The sequence below is a fragment of the Hydra vulgaris genome, chromosome 03 (genome assembly GCF_038396675.1).
Source record: "Hydra vulgaris chromosome 03, alternate assembly HydraT2T_AEP".
NCBI classification, from domain to species: Eukaryota; Metazoa; Cnidaria; class Hydrozoa; order Anthoathecata; family Hydridae; genus Hydra; species Hydra vulgaris.
Window position 1 is genome coordinate 46,882,381 of NC_088922.1, and position 20,538 is coordinate 46,902,918.

The 20,538-nt window shown below is 26.3% G+C and overlaps 1 protein-coding gene across 2 annotated transcripts in view; it reads right to left on the reverse strand.

Moving 5' to 3' along the window:
• The window catches only part of LOC136078210 (transient receptor potential cation channel subfamily A member 1-like), a 132,012-nt gene that overhangs the window by 59,648 nt on the left and 51,826 nt on the right, over positions 1-20,538 (reverse strand). For both annotated transcript variants that reach the window (XM_065793441.1, XM_065793440.1), the window contains exons 8-10: positions 7,627-7,959; positions 7,112-7,540; positions 6,280-6,664 (exon numbers count right to left, since the gene is read on the reverse strand). In XM_065793441.1, coding sequence (XP_065649513.1) covers positions 6,280-6,664; positions 7,112-7,540; positions 7,627-7,959 — 1,147 coding nt within the window. The remainder of the gene's footprint in view (positions 1-6,279; positions 6,665-7,111; positions 7,541-7,626; positions 7,960-20,538) is intronic.

The following is a 20,538-nucleotide window of genomic DNA, read 5'->3' on the forward strand; positions in this document are numbered from 1 at the left end:
ATAATTGCTGATATATACGCTGCCAAAAAGCCAGCGTATAACTTTTTTAAAAATATATTTTGATAACTATATATTAACAACATTTTGCAGACTAACTGTGTTCAGCATCAACAAGTAGTAAAAAAAACGTTACAAAATAGCTTAAAACAAGCGATTTAAAAAAACAACATTAAAAAGTGTAAAATATAAAAACCAATAAGTAAAATAATAAGGACGTAACTTAATTTTTTTTTTAAAAATTGGTCCCCAAATTTTTTAATATTATTCAAATATGAACAGCTTGTCCAATACCTGTTTTATGTTAAACTTTTGCTTTGTTAATCATTAGGATTCTCTAATTTTTAAAAGTCTTGTATTCTGGGATGAATGCCAAGGGCTTAGAATTCATCCAATCAAAGTTACCGTGGCATGCTCTAGAATGTTCTGTGGTTTCTAAACTCTACTTCTTCTTTAACTTTTACAGGGTCTTTGGTATATCGTAAGTCTTGAAATGAATTTTATTTTTGTCTCAATAATATATATACTTTTGCAAAAGCATTCAAGTTGCTAAACACCCTGATTTGAGTTCGGAGATTTATTTTGTTGATGCATAATATGTTATTTCTAAATTGTCTTCGAAAAATTGGGAGAATCCAAGGTAGTTAAATAAACTGTTTTTTAAAATGTTTAGATTTAGTATTTTTTGAAACGTAGCCTGGTTAATTATTTTCCAATAAGCTTTTTCACTTTTTTTAGTTATAGCCGTAACTTCATTTTTTTTTTTGCTTTTTTATTATAGACGTTATTCCACCAATATTCCACCTAGAATCTATGAAAAGATTAAAGCTGTCAAGGCAAAAAAAACAGCCTATACGTCCTGTTGTTTCCACGGTTAATACAACTCTTTTCTTGCAACATTTCAAACTTACGTGACAAAATAATTGGTTACAATTGGTAACAAATATATAGTCACTAAACTTTAAATAAATATTAGGCAAAAAACTTAATAGTGCAATATTTGTTTGTTTATCATTACCGTTTTGGTAAATATCATTTTTTCTTTTTTTGTATAATAGCTTTGTTTCAATTGATTACTTTGTCACACACACACACAAAAAAGGTCTCAGTACGCAACGTTACGTCTCAATTTTACCTTTTTAAAATTTTTGTTTTAAGTATAACCAATAGTGACGTAACATAACGTAATTAAATCTAGATTTAAGGCGTAACTAAAATACGCCTCAAGCATAGGTTTTTTTAACGACACTTTATGAGTAGAAAAAAAAAGATAAAGAAAAAGACGTAATGTAAGATGATAAAAATTATATTTGTGACGTATTGTTACTACGTATCAATTCTTTAATGTATTACGTTACGTTACGTCTTGATTGGTTTTAGTTCTATAGGTAATAATACAAATAGTAAGATTGCTTTAGTACTTTAGATTGCTTCAGTACCGTAAGTTATTTTAACTTTTAAATGTACTTTTTTAAAATGTTTTTCGTTACTTTTAAAATTTTCAAAATTACATTTTTTTCTAGGCAATATTGTGACCATTTTTTACGAGGGGAAGGGGCAGGTGGAGGCCTCCAATTTTGTAATGCAACATTTTTTGTTTTGTTTTTAATCTAGAGAAGACTTTCTTCGAATTTAAAGATCATCTTACCAAACCACAACATTCAGCTGATATACCCACACGTTGATTGTAAAATCAACTGCGCCCAAATCATATCTAGTCAATGATTAACTCCGTTAACGGAGTATTGACAGCCTGTTATCTTACTGTCACAGCCGAAGGCTATTGTTACAGTTTATGTGCACTGCACTTTCTGCTCTTTGATTTTATATGGTCTTAATGCAGAACTTTATTTAGTTAGTGCACAAAAGTGTGCAGTAACAAGAAAACCTTTGTGCACCAACAAAAAATGTTACGATGTGTTACAAGGGCAGGGGGTTGTTAAAAAAATGTCAAAATTGCGTAGCGTAATTTATAGACGACCCCTAACTATATTTCTTTCACAAAGTCATAGCCTTCATCTATGAGATATAGATGTTTAAATTTATATAATATATACCTAATAAAAAAATAAATAAATTAAGGGAGATACCATAGGTTATAATGTAACGTCTAATAAGGTAAAAATGTATCGTATTGCTACGTAACAAGTTACCTCTCGGTTACGTAAAAATAACAAATATTTTGCACGTAGCTTTACGTTGCAATGAAACGTATTATTACGTTACAATGCTATGTCTCGATAATGTAAATATAACGGACATTTTGCAAGTAACGTAGCGAACATTTTTCACGTTACAATACGCAATGTAACTATAAAATGTTATAGGTGCTTCTGGAACATCAGAATATCTCGTTGAAAATAAATAGTTAATATTAAACGAAAATGTAACTCGACTAATTAATTTAAGTAGTTTTTCTACGATCCTAAAGAATATAGGATAGAAGTAACTGAAATTCAAGTTTATTTTGATGTAATAAAATTAAATCCATCCGTATTAATGGATGAAGTAACTGCTGTCATTGTTAACGTATTAGGCGATGAGTTGAGGACTTAAAAACTAGGACTAAATTTACTCTTGTAGATATACACCAGTTAATTATACTTTCATTAAACAAGATTTGTTTTTCAAATAAAGATAAAATTTTACCTAATTCATGTTTAATTGGTTTGTTGTTGATGGTAATCATAGCTGAAGCTTTATAGTAAAGTATTGAAAAAAGATCCCTAATAATAGACTTTGTTAATTTGTACCAAACAATATCATATAAAAGATACGTACTTAATAGCCATGCTTGCTTCGACTCAAAAATAAGACAAATATTGTATTTATCTGCAGTGGATATCCTGAGTAAAAAGACTGAGATTCAGTATTTTGTTATTAATTAAATGATAATAAAGGGTTTGATAAAAGTAAAATAGTTCTAAATAATAGAGTGAAATTTTATTTATTTCTATAATTTTATTTACTTCATCGAAAAAGGTTTCCTAGAAACATTAAAATGCAATGAAACTAAATATTGTCTACAATTTTCAAGTTCCGCGGATCTAAACAAATAAGTCGGAGTTATATTTCCGCTCTTACTAATGGTATTTTGCAAAAAATGCCAAAAAAAGTTTTAAGATTACTTAAAATAGCTAAAACATATGGAAATATATGATTTTAAAAAAGCTGTATTTTATAACGAAATAAAATGTTATTTTTAAATAAATGTAGTACTTATGTCTAAAATGAAAGATTTAATATTCTAAATATAAATAAATTTCTAAACAAATAACAAAAATATTAATTAATTAATATATATATATATATAAATATACATATATAAATATGTATATTTATATATATATATACATATATACATATATAAATAATATATATATAATATATATAATATATATATATATATATATATATATATATATATATATATATATATATATATATATATATATATATATATATATATATATATATATATATATATATATATATACCAAATATATACTAACAAATAAATATGTATATATATATATATATATATATATATATATTTATATATAAACAATATATATATAATATATATAAAATATATATATATATATATATGTATATATATATATAAACAAACATATATGTATACATTTATATAAATGTATATATATATATATATATATATATATATGTATATATATATATATATATATATATATACATATATATATATATATATATATATATTTATATATATATATATATATATATATAAATATATATATATATTTATGTATATATAACTCATTGGATCTTGTTTAAACGGAGTCTTAAGACAAAATAAGTAAAATAACCTTTGATCTGCCTCTTGGATAGGCAAAACAAGATCACTAATAATGTATTGATCAATGAGTCAGATATTTGCATAACGAAAGTGTATCTATAAAATGTAGTAAATTTACAATTTCAACAGTTTTTATTACCGGAAATGTACCCACACTACTGCATTTCCCAAACAGATCATCAAACGAAATCAGTTCATTAAAAAGAAACCAAACCCTAGTAGAATTACATTTTCTCAAATTAAATCCAAACAAATCGTTTAGCACTGAAGGCGTAAGTCCATTAGTTCTACAAAAGTGTGCAAAAGTGTGTCGGCAACATTTTGTTTTAGGAGAAAAAATATCTGATTGATTTTCTGTCACAAGCAGTGTTCCTCAGGGTTCTGTTTTGGGACCTACTTTGTTTATTATATACGTTAATGATCTGCGTGATGAGATAAACAACGTTTGTAAATTGCACGCCGATGACACTAAGATACTTGCCACATTTAAAAGCAAAAAAGACTGCGAGCGACTGCAGAGTAATATTAATTGGGTTACAGAATGGACAAGAATATGGCAAATGCAACTCAACGATAGTAAGTATTAAATATTGCGTATTCTAGAGAGTTTTAACTTTCTAAAATTTGATAACACTATAAATGAGCACACACCAGAGAATTAAGCTTGAAGTAACAACAACTGAGCAAGATTTAGGTATAGTATTGACATTTGATCTTAATTTTCATGATCAAGTCACAATAGCATCGTATAAAGCTAATCGAATGCTTGGAATTCTAAAAAAATACATTTATATCTAGAAATGTTACTATATGGAGTAAACTTTATAAAGTTTATGTGCAACCACATTTAAAGTATGCAGTTTCAATATGATCGCCTTATTTAAAAAAAGATTAGAGAAAATAGTTTTAGAGAAAATTCAAAAACGTGCTTTAAAGATACAACACAATCTTCATAACCTTAATCCTTAATTATTCTATTTGCTGTTCTGCAATTAAATGCTCATCACATGAAAAGAGACGCCAACAGAGAGAACATAATCAAAAATGCAAGTTAGAGATTTTTAAAAATAAAATAGTCTGGCACAAAGAACCTAGGAAGATCGTTCCACGAGCTGACCAAAGTTTACAATACCGCAGAGAACGCATAATGAACTGTGCTCAACTTTATCATTTCTTTAACAACAGCTCGAGTTAGCTCGATTTGAAATTCACAAAAAGATTGAAATTCACAAGCTATATTTAAAATAAATTGTGTTTTGCTGCATGTTGTCATGCAGCAAAACACAAACTCTTTTAAATATAGCTTGGACACACACATTGAACAAAATTTAAACGTAATAATCTAACAAAACTGCAAAATAAAAAAGCAGTCCCGAAGTTATTCTTTCTCATTCTTTGGTGTTTGACGTTTTTGCCTGCAACTGATGAGATGCTTTACACAAAAAATAACAATAAAACATTTTGTGTGTAACTTAAGCTACTAATACTAATATATATATATATATATATATATATATATATATATATATATATATATATATATATATATATATATATATATATATATATATATATATATATATATATATATATATATATATATATATATATATATATATATATTGTATGCGGTAGTGGTGTAGTGGTAAGAGCGCTCGCTTTGTAAGCGAAAGGTTCGGAGTTCGACTCCCACCACGTCCCTGAAAGTACCGCGCTCAACTTAGTTTCTCCGCGCAGCGGCCTTGCTCGGCTCGGCAAGGTTCGTGTTTCGGAGTTAAAGAGTTGAGAGAGGGTTGTACCACGAATAACAACTAAAAAATAAATAAATAAAACACAAAAAAAATGAGTATCCTCCTCGACTGTAGTGGCCCCCCTCGGGCCTTGGGGAGGCGAATAATCTGAAAAAAAAAATATATATATATATATATATATATATATATATATATTAATAATAGAAATGATAATAGCAATAATAACAATAATGATAATAGCAACAATAATGGCAATAATGATAACAGCAATAACAGCAATAATGATAACAACGATAATAATAATAATAATAATAATATAGTAACTTATCCGAACCTTGGCTGTTAAACCTGAGTTTTTATTTGTAAAAAGTTTTTTTCCGTATAACATAAGTTATTTACTTAAATAACATATACCTAAATAATGGTTTAAGAACGTTCGCAAACATTCTTGTGACTACTGGGTTGATAGGTTACAGATAAACTACTACTAACTTTTCAATGGATGTGCTTGTATACTTAACAACAAATTTTTAATCTTTTTTCTTAGTAATTATAGTGTGAATCAACAATTATGAAGAGTTTGGAATCCCTTATACTAATTTTAAATTATACATAATGATGTAAAAACTATAAACCTTTTATAAACTAATTAAAAATAAATAAAAACATTTATAATAAGTAAACAAACTTTACCTCCTTAAACATAACAACGTATAGACCAAGAAAAGGTAAATTCTCTATGTATATCAAAAATTTGAACCATGCAAGTAATATCGAAACTGAACCGGCTTGCAATGCCATAGGATCAACAAACATTTTTTCCGGATTTTTTTTGCAATCAATTAAAGGAACCATATACAATGCTGTTGATATATACAACAAAAAATCTAGTATTTTAGCAGGATTAACTATATAATTTCTTCCAATATATATGGCTAATATTAATTTTGAAAGAATTTGTGCAATTGCTATACTCAAAGTGAAACGAATGCCTTTTATAGGAAGATTTTTACAATATGTCTGATAGTTTGACGTATCGTTCCCTGTGTTGTTTGGATGATTCAATTTATCTATTGGGCTAAATCAAAAAAAATAACAAATTCAAATCAGACTAACTTAGAAATGCCTAAATATAAAATTTACTTATTGCTAAAAATTAAATTAAAACCAAATTTATTAGATAGAAAAAAGTTAAAACAAAATAAACAAAAAAATATAAACCAAACAAAAGAAATATTTTAGTAGAGCAAAATAATTAAGCAAAATACAAAAGTAATATAAGACAATTAGGCGTAGTACCTAATTGTTTGCCAGTCGTATTTATATTCATAAATATAATTAAATCAAATATTTAAAAATTATAGTTACAATACCAGTTTGTTGTTATTAAAACACTTATCTAATATTAAACAGATTTTTTTTTTTTTTTTAGATTTGTTCAGTATTTGATGTTGTCATATTTTTTCTTAATACAACAAATTATACCAACAAACTTACTTGAGATAAAAAACAAGTAAGTACCTACTTCATTTTCCCTGTAACTGCAAAAGTTGTAAGAAGAATAACAAACAACAAATAAACGCTGAATGAGCCTAAATACATCCATCTACCCATTCGAGACCACTTTTGATTAATAAGTTCAACAATAAGAGGATGAGCTAATAAATTTCCACGCTGAAAATTAACCATTAATGATGGCGCGAAAAATTGTTTTTGACAATTTGTAGGACTACTATCTACAAACTCAAAATTATATTCAATAAAATAATCAAGATCTGTCTTATCATGTTTAGAATAGGTAATGCATTTATTAAGCACTACTTCTCCAATATCTGGCACTAGATCAATGATTTTTTCCATTACATAAGTTTCTTCTCTTTCATTTTCTTTGCCATTTTTATAATTATTTGTTTCTATTTCCCTGTTGTCCATTAACACAAGAGCTTCGTGCCACCTAAATAAAAGTGCATCATTACTTCAACTGATGTAAAGCAAAATAAAGTTAAAATAAAACATTTAAAACTAAAAAAAAATAATAACCGTTTGCGGTTTAAAATTGCCATACACGCTTCTTTTTTTAAATTTTCAACGGCAAGATCGAAACAATTTTTATTTTCTATTTTTGTTCTGAGCTGAACATTAGCTCCGTGTTTCAGCAATGTAGTTATGCAATCAACATGACCTGAACGTGCTGCATGATGTAAAGGTGTATAGCCGTTTTCACTACAAGCATCAACAAAAGCACCATTGTCAAGTAAAGTCTGCGCAACCTTATCATAACCACACTGTGCAGCATAGTCCAAAGAGTTTAAGTCAAATTTATCACGTAAACATACGTCAGCACCTGATTCAATAAGTAGGTTAACTACTTTTCTGTAAAAGTAATTATGAAATAGTATAAAAAAAACTTTAAACCTAGGTTTAGTTTTAAAAAATATTCAAGTATTTTTATAAAATAAATTTTAATAAAAATATCTAAATATCAAGAAGGTATTGTTGAGATTATCATAAACTTACGAATTAACTTTATTGGGATAAAAATAGAAATTCTCAAGGTTGTAAATAATGCATATATATATATATATATATATATATATATATATATATATATATATATATATATATATATATATATATATATATATATATATATATATATATATATATATATATATATATATATATATATATATGTATGTATATATCGACTGTATAGAGCACAAACGTAGTATGTCCAAAGAACAAAATACGGAGAAAAACGGATTTCAATTTTCAAAATATTTGCTAAAATCAAAATATTACACTTGTGTTTTGTGTTATATCTAATGATGGATATCACTTGTGGACATATTACAAATGTCCTCTACAAGCTTATGTTACTGCCAATAAGAATATAGTAAAACATTGATTTCATAAAAATGTGGACATATTACGTTTGTGCTCTATACAGTAGATATATACATATAATATATATAAGTATAGATATATATATATTACATACATATATATATATATATATACATATATATATATATATATATAGATATATATATATAAATATAGATATATATATATATATATATATATATATATATATATATATATATATATCTAAATTAATGTTATATATATATATATATATATATACATATATATATATTATATATATATATATACATATATATATATATATATATATATACATATATATATATATATATATATATATATATATATATATATATATCTTTATTATATATATATATATATATATATATATATATATATATATATATATATATATATATATATATATATATATAAATGTTTAATTATATATATATGTTTAATTATATATATATGTATTTTAATATATATATATATTTAAATAAATGTTATATATATATATATATATATATATATATATATATATATATATATATATGTTAAAAATATAATCCGATTTTGGTTAATAACAAGCTCAACTAAAACAGCTTTGATGAAATGTAGTTAATTCCTATAAACGAACTTTTAAAGATGCCGTTAAAAAAATTAATTTCAAAATTTTAAACTATACCTTGATCCTGAAAAAAAGAATACAAAAAAGCGAAAAAGAATTTGAAATGTATTTTGAAAAAATACATTTCAAAAAATCCTTATTTAATTGAGGCACTGGAAACTTTGAAATAACATTTTTTTATTTAGGTTTTGTTTTCGTTACTTCAATTACCTTTATAAACATTTTCTTTTTCTTAAAAGCGATTACTGTTTGTCTAATCATGTAATATTGTTTTATTTATCTACGGTTTTGGTGCTTAAAAGCAATATTGTATACATATAATATATATACATATATATATATATATATATATATATATATATATATATATATATATATATATATATATATATATATATATATATATATATATATATATATATATATTATATATATATATATATATATATATATATATATATATATATATATGTATATATATATATATATATATATATATATATATATATATATATATATATATATATATATATATATATGTATATATATATATATATATATATATATATATATATATATATATATATATATATATATATATATATATTACATAATTATATACATTTACTTATTATAGTTTGTACAAGCTTTTGTAGTGTCTATTTTAGTGATTCGTATACAAAACTGTTTTTATATAGAATCGACAGTTTATAACAGTTTAAGTTTTGTATAAATAGTACATTTAAGTCATTCATAAATAAAACTAGCTTGTTTATCAAAACCACAACAACCTTTTGCTTTTTTAATTAAAAAAAAATAAGTTTGTAGTAATAATATTTTTAATAAAAACGGGAATTTTCATTTTTAATGAAGTATTGTAAATTGCGCAACTTTAAAAAGAACATGTGAAATTTTTTTATGTTTTTCGTATTTTAAAACCTGTACTTTTCACTAAAACAACGCATATTTGTTTTTAATATCGTTAAATATTTTAACTAAAATTGATGTAATTTAAAGCACCGAATATTAATATTTAATGATCGTTTTCATTGGAAGAAGATTTATTTTTTAGTATGAATTTTGTTAGTAAGGGTCATCTGAACCAATTTTGTGCCTTACAATTGAAATGTAATCATTAAATCATGGGCTCTCAAATAAGACTAATATAATGTTTTTCAGTTGTAAAACATGGTGAGTTTGTACTTATATACAACTTTTACTCAAGAACTTATCTAGCAGTTATTAGATAAATAAAAGACTATATAAGTTCAAAAAGCCCTACATTACAAAACAACTATCAAATGTAGGTCTAAACAGAAAGTTTGTCTGAATTTATACGTTCAATCAAAAATGAAAAATGAAAATAAAAACGTTGAACAACCTTCCGTGTTTGTTGTTGCGTGTTTGAGGTGAGCGTTCAAAAACTATTAAAGTAACGATTGCAGTGAACATTAAGTAAACATTTGCTGTTTGCTATTTAAAAGTTTGTATTGAATGTTCAAGAACTGTAAATAGGAGTTCACAAAAATTGCTTCATGTAACGTTTGCAGCGAACCTAAATGAACGTTGTGGCAATGTTTCTTGAATATAATCCAGTTAAAAAAAAACGTTCATATAACGTTGCAAAAAAGTTAAATTAGGTTTGCGTGCGTTTGCTTTTAAACGTACAAATGTGTTGTATAGGCGGACTTTCTGTTTAAACCTATATTTGCTAGATTTTGTGTTATGTGATGCTTTTTTAAACTTACGTAACCTTTATTTATTTAAAAAATGTAAATAACTAAGTTAGAATTTATTTGTAAAAATTCATCATGTCTTACAATTAAATTACATATCAAGTTTATTTGAGAGACCACCATTCAATTATTACACTTTAACCATAAGGCACACATTTACTTGAGGACGATTAAAATTAATAAAAACTCATACTAAGAAATAATACTCTTGCAATAAAAAAATTTGTTTGTTATTTTTATTTAGTGCTTTAAAGGGCACTAACAAAAATTTAAATCAATTTAAGTTAAGTTTGCTTAAAAAACGACATCAACGACATTAAAAATAAAGAGTTGTTATTTCAGTGAAAAAGTACTGCTTTTACCACTAAAAACAATATACACATTTTTAAAATAGCAAAATTTACATTTTTTTATCAAAAATAAAATTCTTTTTTCTAAACAAAAATTTTCTTATTGAAAACTTTTGTTTAGAAAAAATTTATTTATTAAAAAATTTTTTTTTATCAAAAACAAATACGCTATGTGGTTTTAATAAACAATCTAGTTTTATTTATAAATGACTTAAATGTGTTAGTAATAAAAGACTCAAACTGTAATAAACTGCCAATTTTATATAAAAATAGTTTTATATATGAACCACTAAAATAGAAACCTTAAAAGCTTATCCAAACGACAATAAATGAACATGCTGTTAAATGATACTCTGGCATGATTCATAAAACTTTGCTTTACATAGCTAAAACGGGAAACCGTTTTCACTAAATAAATAGCCAATCTATACTCACAGCAATTTCCAAGTCTAATTTTTCCTCTTTATAACGACCTAGTTTTGCAACAGTTTTTTATTTATTCTAGATATAAATTTTATATGACCGATTTGTGATTAATTTTTGAGTGACAACCTATTGTCATCACAAGCATTAAAATCTTAATCAGAATAAACAGAAAACAATTTTTCCAAGATGCGCTAACTTTTCCAAGATGCGCTAAACAACAGCTGCTTGTTGTTTTTTTATAACAAATTTTTTTTCTGCGTGGTTGTTTCTTTGATAATTACTTTGTTGCAAAAGAAGTCGCTTAGCTGCCATCAACTTTGGTCTATATATCTAAAAATACATAAGTTTCTGTTTCATTTAACTATTTTTAAATATGATTGTATAATATAATTCATTTAAAACAGAACTAATGTATATTGTTATAGCAATTTATTAAATGAAACAGGTCTAACTTCTTCATGTAAAACCTTCGTTTATCTATATATAAACACAACTAATATTCATACTTGTCAGAGTCAACTAAACAAATCTGACAAGTATGAATAATAACTTATACGTACGTGTCAGAGTCAACTAGTCAAGGAGTACGAAAAAATGTCTTATAATATAATATGTATATAAACTGTACATAATATATATATAAATTAGGTATTTAAAACGCATATAATTTAATAATGCATTCTAAATTAATACATTCATAATACTATTAAATTATACCTTTTACCTAGAAAGTTAAAACATATTACTTAAACTATTTAACTTATAATAAGCAATGCTACTTTTATTTCTGTGTCCAAAAGAAAAAGAGACACGAGTCAAAAAGTGTCGAAAATTAGTTATACACGGCATTTGAATAACATCATTATTACGTATCAAGGAAAAAATTTAAATTTTAAATCTTTTCTCAAAAAATAAGTACTGCACTCTTTATAAAGGCTTGAAATCGTACTTTTCAAAAATGTTGCAAATACCTTAATTTTATATTGCTTCTGGTGCAAAGAGACATTTCATTAATCATTTCGCCTTTCCTTTTCCTCATAGAATTGAGCTGTGATACTGCTCAATTCTATGAGGAAAAGACAAGAAAAACAACAATATATTACCAAATAAATATCATATATTGGTTCTTAAGTAAAATAATATCAACAAAAAGGTTTACTCTCATATTACATGGTTAAAAAGAGAAATGCAGCCTTGTAAACAATACAAACTCAAAATATATATGACACCCAGTCAGTGTGACCACAGATGCTAAGAAAGAAGAAATCAAACTTAATTTTTAAGATTGTCCAAAAACATCAACACATTGTGCTTCATTGCAACTCCAAATAATCCGTTCATCGTTACGCCGCATTTTCAATAAGCTGAAACTAAGGCTTACATTCCAAGTCTAGTTCATAAACTAAATGAAGATGATTTTGATCGACGCACAGTGAAAAATAAAGGTCTGTTTTGGATAAAAAATCAATAACTTTTTTGTTACTAAAGATAAAGTGTTGAAATTTTGAACAAATGTAGAGTACTATATGAGGCTTCTGATGAAATATTTTTTATAAAATAAACTTTAATATAAAACTCGTAAATAAAAATCAAAAACCTCACAATTTTCATTTTATTTTTACAAAAATCTATAACTTTTTTGTTACTTATGATAAAATGTTAAAATTTTGCACAAATGTAAAAAAGTATACGAGGCTTCTAAGGAAATATTTTTTATAAAAAAAAAATTATTATAAAACTTGTGAATAAAAGTCGAAAACCTCACAATTTTCATTTTTTTTTTTACTTTTAACTAAACATGTTCTTTTTAATTTTATTTAAAAACTTTAAAAGTATTAGAAACGACAAAAAATGCTTATTTATTTGGAAAATATATTATTATTAAATTTATATAGCAAAAAAACATAAATACAAGCTTTTGGCTAATCTCTTGACAAAAAAAACAAACGTACTTTTTAAACTTTTAAACAAACATTTTCCTTATATTAGGTTTAATTGCTTTACTAATTTGATTTTTTAATAATTACGTGTAATTAATTAATTAGCATATATTTTACCATTTACATGATTACATGACATATATTTTCAAGAGTTTATAAAATGCTTATTATAGCAATATTTAGATTAGTTTATTATTAACAACTTTTATAATGTGAGTTTTATGGAATAAATTAAAAGTCGACTTTTAAAAGCTGCAAGGTATCTTCATCGAGTTCTTGGGCATTTTTGCTGAACAGTTTTCTAATGCTGGTGATGTAGGGATCGAAGTGTACAGAAGAGTATAAAAAACGTCCTCATTTGTACCTAATCTAGAACATTTCCTGGCATGATGAAAGCGAAGTTTTTTATAATCTTTATTACGGGATTCTTGAGCATCTCCTGAAAGTTGACCGATAGGCAGTAGTGCAAAATGTTTTATGATAATTTCTTCATGAAGTAAAATTTTGTGAACTGAAGACGGCATAAAGTACCAGCTATAATTACTCACATAAATGTGTGGAGTTTCTAAAGCATGTATCCCAAAACTTTCAGCATATATCATTACACCTGAGGAGAGAGCTTGTAGAATTATGTATATTTATAAAATTTTCACCACAAAATGCAAAAATAATTGAATGAATGTCCATCAAAATTAATTCTCAATAAAAATTGGACAAAAAAACATTTGTTTTAAACATATAGTCTGACAACACGATAAAAAGCGGTATTCTGTTTTCTGACTTTTATTATTTTTTCCATGCTTTATATAAGGTTACTTTCTATATATATATATATATATATATATATATATATATATTATATATATATATATATATATATATATATATATATATATATATATATATATATATATATATTAGGGATATGACTTTTTTGCAACCTACTAGGCCTGTATCGTAATTCAATGAACTTTTATGTAAAAAGAACGAATAGATGTTTCATTTTGACATATTTTGAAAAAAGGTCACCCCAAAACCAAAAAATCGAATTTTCAATAGGTACACTTTTGTACAGTAAATGAATATTAAAGGCTGAAGATGTTGTAAGAGTCATACTCCTGTTGTTATTTTATTTATTTATGCAACATGTACTGTGATATAACAAAAAACATTATGTGATATATAATTATACAAGTATTACAAAATTAACAGTATCAAAGCGTCTAGTACAACAATATACATAACTGTCTGTGTCTATAGGCCTACTGTGTTTAGTACATGGGTCACATGATGCTCACGTCTCATAAAGAGTCTAGCGCTTATTACTTAGAATGAATCGAAGTTGCAGTTTGTCTTTCTTTCTGCAGGAAGCATACAGGTCTTGCATCACCTTGATTGCACGTTCAGCTATCTGATTACTTCGTGGTATGTCGATGACGGATGGCTCTTTCTTCCAGTGATTTTTGAATGACTGCAATGCCTTTTTGTAAGGCTTCAATACATCAGATAAATTCTTGAAGTCATTGTCATTGTACTTTTGACTACTAAACCAATGTTCTGCCCACTCATATGAAATGAACCTGCAAACCTTCTCCAAATTCTTTCTCGCTTCAGGCATAAGAATGAACGCCAGAATGGCGAGAATGGCTCTTGAGTTCCATCTGGCATTGCTCATATTAGGAATGTTCTGAAAGTGAATCAGAGGGAAGTTTCTTTGTTCTTCATAGAACCTAAACACTCTTGTTAAATGGTACAAAAACTTCATATCGTCTCTCCACCCTGATTTATCAAGAATTTCTACAGTTCCATTCACAAACTTATCCTTCAGTTCATCATACTTATTCAACAGTTCAGACACAAATGGGTATTCAATGTTTGGAGATTTGGTATCACCCCCAAGTTCTTCGTCCATCACCAGACGGAGAATCCTGTCTAGTACGTGATGCTGACAACCGATAAATTGTGGTATTGTGGCACCCTTTAATTTAAACATACGTTGCAACTTCACAACAACTCCATTTCTCTTCCCAGTATTGACGTTTGTTGTATAAGTAATGATCATCTTAATTGAATTCCACAAATTGTATTCATCAATAAGTTTAGCAATTTTTTCAGCAACAGTTTCAGCTTTGCCATCTTTTAAACGCAGTGCATCAAGTTTCACGTCAGTTCTTTCATTCTGAAGTACAACTACCTGATATTCCTTATCATCTATTCGTTTGCCGTCAAAGTGTAAGGACCACTGTTCCATTTTAAGTTGTTGTATCATTTCTTTTTTTAATTTACCTGCCTCTTTGAATATGGACTTGTAAATTGCTGATTGACTTGGAGTTGGAATATCAATACCTTGTTGTGATAATACATTGCATATTTTAGCAGCTTTCTTTGTGGAAACTCCACTTGATGTAACCATACTTACAGCAAATTTACTTTTGTAGTGCTTTCTAGTTTTTTTCTGAGTGTCCTCATCATCGTCTTTATCACCGTCGTCGTCTTCATCATCTTCACTCTTACTTTTGCAGTTTTCAGATTCAGTACCACTGTCTGTGGTAGACAGGACTTGTGATGTGGAAGGTATTACTGTTCCAGACTGGACTTTCCTTCTCTTGGAAGGGTGAATGGTTTCTTTACTTGCCACTTGTCCTGTTGAGTACCCCACCTGTCCTTTACTTTCTTTTTGTAGGTGGTATAGACGTTTATCTTCCGAGGATAACCACTGGCCATTCACTTTCGTGATGTCAAATAATGCATTGAGAACATCATATTTTCCACGCTTGACACATTCATCATAGACCTTCAGCACCTTCATAAGCTTTGCTCTTATCACTTGATCAGACACACGTGGAAAATTCAGTTTATTGTCCCACAATTTTGTAATTTCCTTAGAAATTTGGTCTATTCGTTCTTTTCTTCCTTTAACATATACTCCGAGAAACTGGTATCTTCCTACGATCTGCAATTGAAGTGGTATTCTGGATTTTTCATCGAGTGAATGTTCTTCTACAGCCACGCTTCCTCTTCTTCTGTGTGACTCTTGAAATCTCACCAAATTTTTAGTCCAAGTCTTCTTGTTCTTTGTTACTGTGGTATGACTTTTCTTGTGAGACATCATATAATATTGTTACGACTTTACGGATAGCTGAGCGTTAATATCCGTTTAATAAAGTCGTTTAATTAATAAAATACTTTAACTGTATAGTAATCCAATTATAGTTCGATAATCCAGTCAATGTTAATAACAGTTCGATAATCCAGTCCGTATCCTAACAATAATGCTACAACTACTTATACTTCGTACACTTACAGCGTCTTTAGTTCGCTACAGTAGTTCCTTATTAGCTCAGTTACACGCAGAGTACTTCATAGAACTATTCACATTATCAACACTGAGCTCTGACAGCAGCTCGCTTATATAATTATTTAGAGCTTCCAGAATGTTCTACTAAGTTCTATAATCTTCTACAGTCTGTTACAGTCGTCTATATCACCGTGGTAACACAATGACGTCATCACATAACAATTCCAAGTATTTGCCGGCACACGGCCGTTTCGTTGCCATGGTAACGTGTGGCGTTATATTTATAAATTCATAACAAAATAATGAAATAAATAGAATTAAGCTGAGAGTTAAGCTTAAGATTAAAACATCGGTCAAAAATGAATGTATAAAAATGGTAAATCAAATTTTTATTTTGGGGTGACCTTTTTTTGTTGCAGAAAGCTATTTGGGCCTTTTTTCATGATTTTAGGTAAAAGTTCATCGATTTATGATACAGGAAACATTTTATTTGAAAAAAAATTAAAAAGTCATATCCCTAATATATATATATATATATATATATATATATATATTGCGTATTACGTCACAAAAATCATTGATTTGCAAATTATTTGCAGTTTCGAAGACATTATAGCGCAGCGATTCAAAAAGTTTTAAGTTATTAAGTAATAAGTCTTAAGTTATTAAGTTAAAAACCTATTGTTTTAAGTTATTAAGTTAATAAGTCTTAAGTTATTAAGTTAAAAAACGAAAATTTAGTAAAAACAGTAATTTTTAAATTTAAAAAAAAAAAAAAAAAGTAATTTTTCCTTCTACAAAAGATAACAAAAAAAGAATTTCTAGGCCCAATAGAATTCTGCTTGCATAAAGCATGGATTTGAAAATATATTTTTTTTTTGATTTACTAGTTTATCTATAACTTTATAAACCGCACGTATACCTGATTTTTAATCAATCATTTTTATAGACACCGAAGCTACTAATAAATAAAATTTTAAAGCGTCGGGAAGCGTCGGTGACTGCCAAAATTATCAGTGAACTTTAAGAATTTTTTTTTCTTTTTTACTTTATAGTTCAACTAATTATTTGTAAACAAAACCATATAATTAAAAAATGAATTGGTTCTAAAAATCTACATAACATGATGCTTTCAAAAATATATAATACTTTATACTTATTCATAAAAAGTTTTATAGAAAATAACTTTTAAAGTTATAAAGCAAATAAGTTTAAACTGAGAATTTTCAAATATATGAAACGGTAAAGCCTCAAAAATGATCTGTTTACATAAAATTAGATAAAATTCCTACATTATTGTAAAGATTGACTATTAAACTATTAAAAAAAAAATAAAAATTCAGTAGCGAAATTGAAACTTGAACAAAAAACATTTATGGTATGATTTTGTAATACTATTTTCCACTGTTCGACGTGTTGAATTTTGCGAAAGAATGCTAGCGATTTGTGAACATAGTTATGACATTCTTGATTCAATAACTAAGTCAGATAAAGTAGTTTTCAAATATGATTGGACTGTAAATTGACATTACAGTGTTTAATATAGCGCTGAAAATCCCCTTAACATTGTGGAAAAAGGTGTCAACAGTCTAAGTTTGTATATATGGGCAGTTATAATAGCTAACGATTTATTTGGTCTGTCGTTTTTGAAGGGACTGTAACAGCTTAAAGCTATCCTTCAATGCTGTCAGACTATCTATGGTCTTCACTCAATAATCAACAAAAGCAAGATATTATACTACAACAGGATGCCGCTCCGCCACATTATGTTTTGTTGGCTCAAGATTGGCCAGACTTTATTCTTCCGAACAGATGGATTGGGCGCCGTTAAAGTTTCTGTTAGCAGCCTGCAAGGTCCATTGATCCCACATCATTAGACTATTTTTTATGGGGCGTAAAGATAGCCTATTCTGTTCCTGTGGAAAATTCGGATGAACTGAAATTTTGAATAATGTATATGACATTGTCTATTTTGCTGTCAGAATTTGCATAATTAATGATTTTGCATAATTAGCTGCATAGCTTACATAATTAGCTGATCGTTTTTCTCTTAGTAAACATAATATTATTGAAATCAAAGTTTTAAACGTTTATGAACTCAATATTTTAAAAATTGTTAGTTTGTAGAATAACAATCTATTAACCCCAGTCTTTGAAGATCTTTTAACTTCAATAGCCAGCTAAAAATATGCATCCAAAATTTTAAAACAGTTATAGTTACTTGAATTTTTACAATTCAATTCAATTTTAAAAAACAGATGAAATTAAATGCTTATAAACATTAGTTTATTTGTCACTTAAAAGAGACTCATGAATCCTTGTTGTTAAGTGTCTGGAGGCTTCTCCAATATAACTGGCATTACATCCGGCACAAGAAAATTTGTAAGTATTGGACTTAAGCAGCTTAGGAAGAAGATTTTTCATACATAATCTGCTTTGTAATTTTTTGGTGAAAACTAAATTAATTACAGCATCTTTTCAATATTTTTTATGGTTTAAATAATTTTAGATTTAGTAAAATTTTAGTAAAATCCTATAAACGGAAGCTTATATTAGTATCTTATATTATGATTATCAATAATATTTATCACAGATGGATTTAACATTTTATCAACAACCTAAATGAAACTTATTAAAATGTTTCTTGAAATCTATATTTTTATTGTGTGTTTACACAGTTTTCCAGTACATTTCCAGAACCTTCATAGAACTTGCTCGAACGTTCGCAATGTACTTCTAACGTACTTAAACGTTTTATAGTAGCTGGGATATCCGTCCGCGTCTCAAAATGGTGAGTTGTTTCGCCGATTCAACAGAAATTACATCCTCCAGATACGAGTTTATTGACATAAAGTTTATGTAAATACATTATTATTTGTTTGTACACAATCATTTACATTTTGCATTTTGTTTTTTAATACTTCTATGGGTATTTAAAAATGCTACGTATCTAATTTTAACTGAAGATGACTAGTGTTAGCCTTATATATATATATATATATATATATATATATATATATATATATATATATATATATATATATATATATATATATATAATATATATATATATATATATATATATATATATATATATATATATATATATATATATATATATATATATATATATATATATATACAGTACCGTTATATATATATATATATATATATATATATATATATATATATATATATATATATATATATATATATATATATATTCGAATGGTCGTACTTTTTGATATAAGATATCATAGTTATATTCACTTTTGGGAGAAAAACTGAAAACAAAATCTATCTGAATTTTATGTCATCTTCCTTTAAATTAGGTTTCAAAAAATTTTTTATAAAGTTCAATTAGATTAGGTTATAATTTACTTGCCTTTTAATCACCTTTAGCGACGATAACAGCTACACATATTCTTGACATTCTACTTTACGACTTATCCAATTCGTCTAATTCATTTTTTTGCCACGAACTAATAAGTTTTTCACATCTAATGCATCATTAAGCATTAGTTTTTAACATTACTTTTTATTCCTTCTACTTCTGATAGGAGAGAATTTTTGTGATTGGGGAGGCTAAAACATTTTATTTAATATTTGATTGTTCTCAAATTCAGTCGAACAACTTAGAATTTTTTGGAAAAATGTTTAAGATTTAAGCGTCAAGTCATTT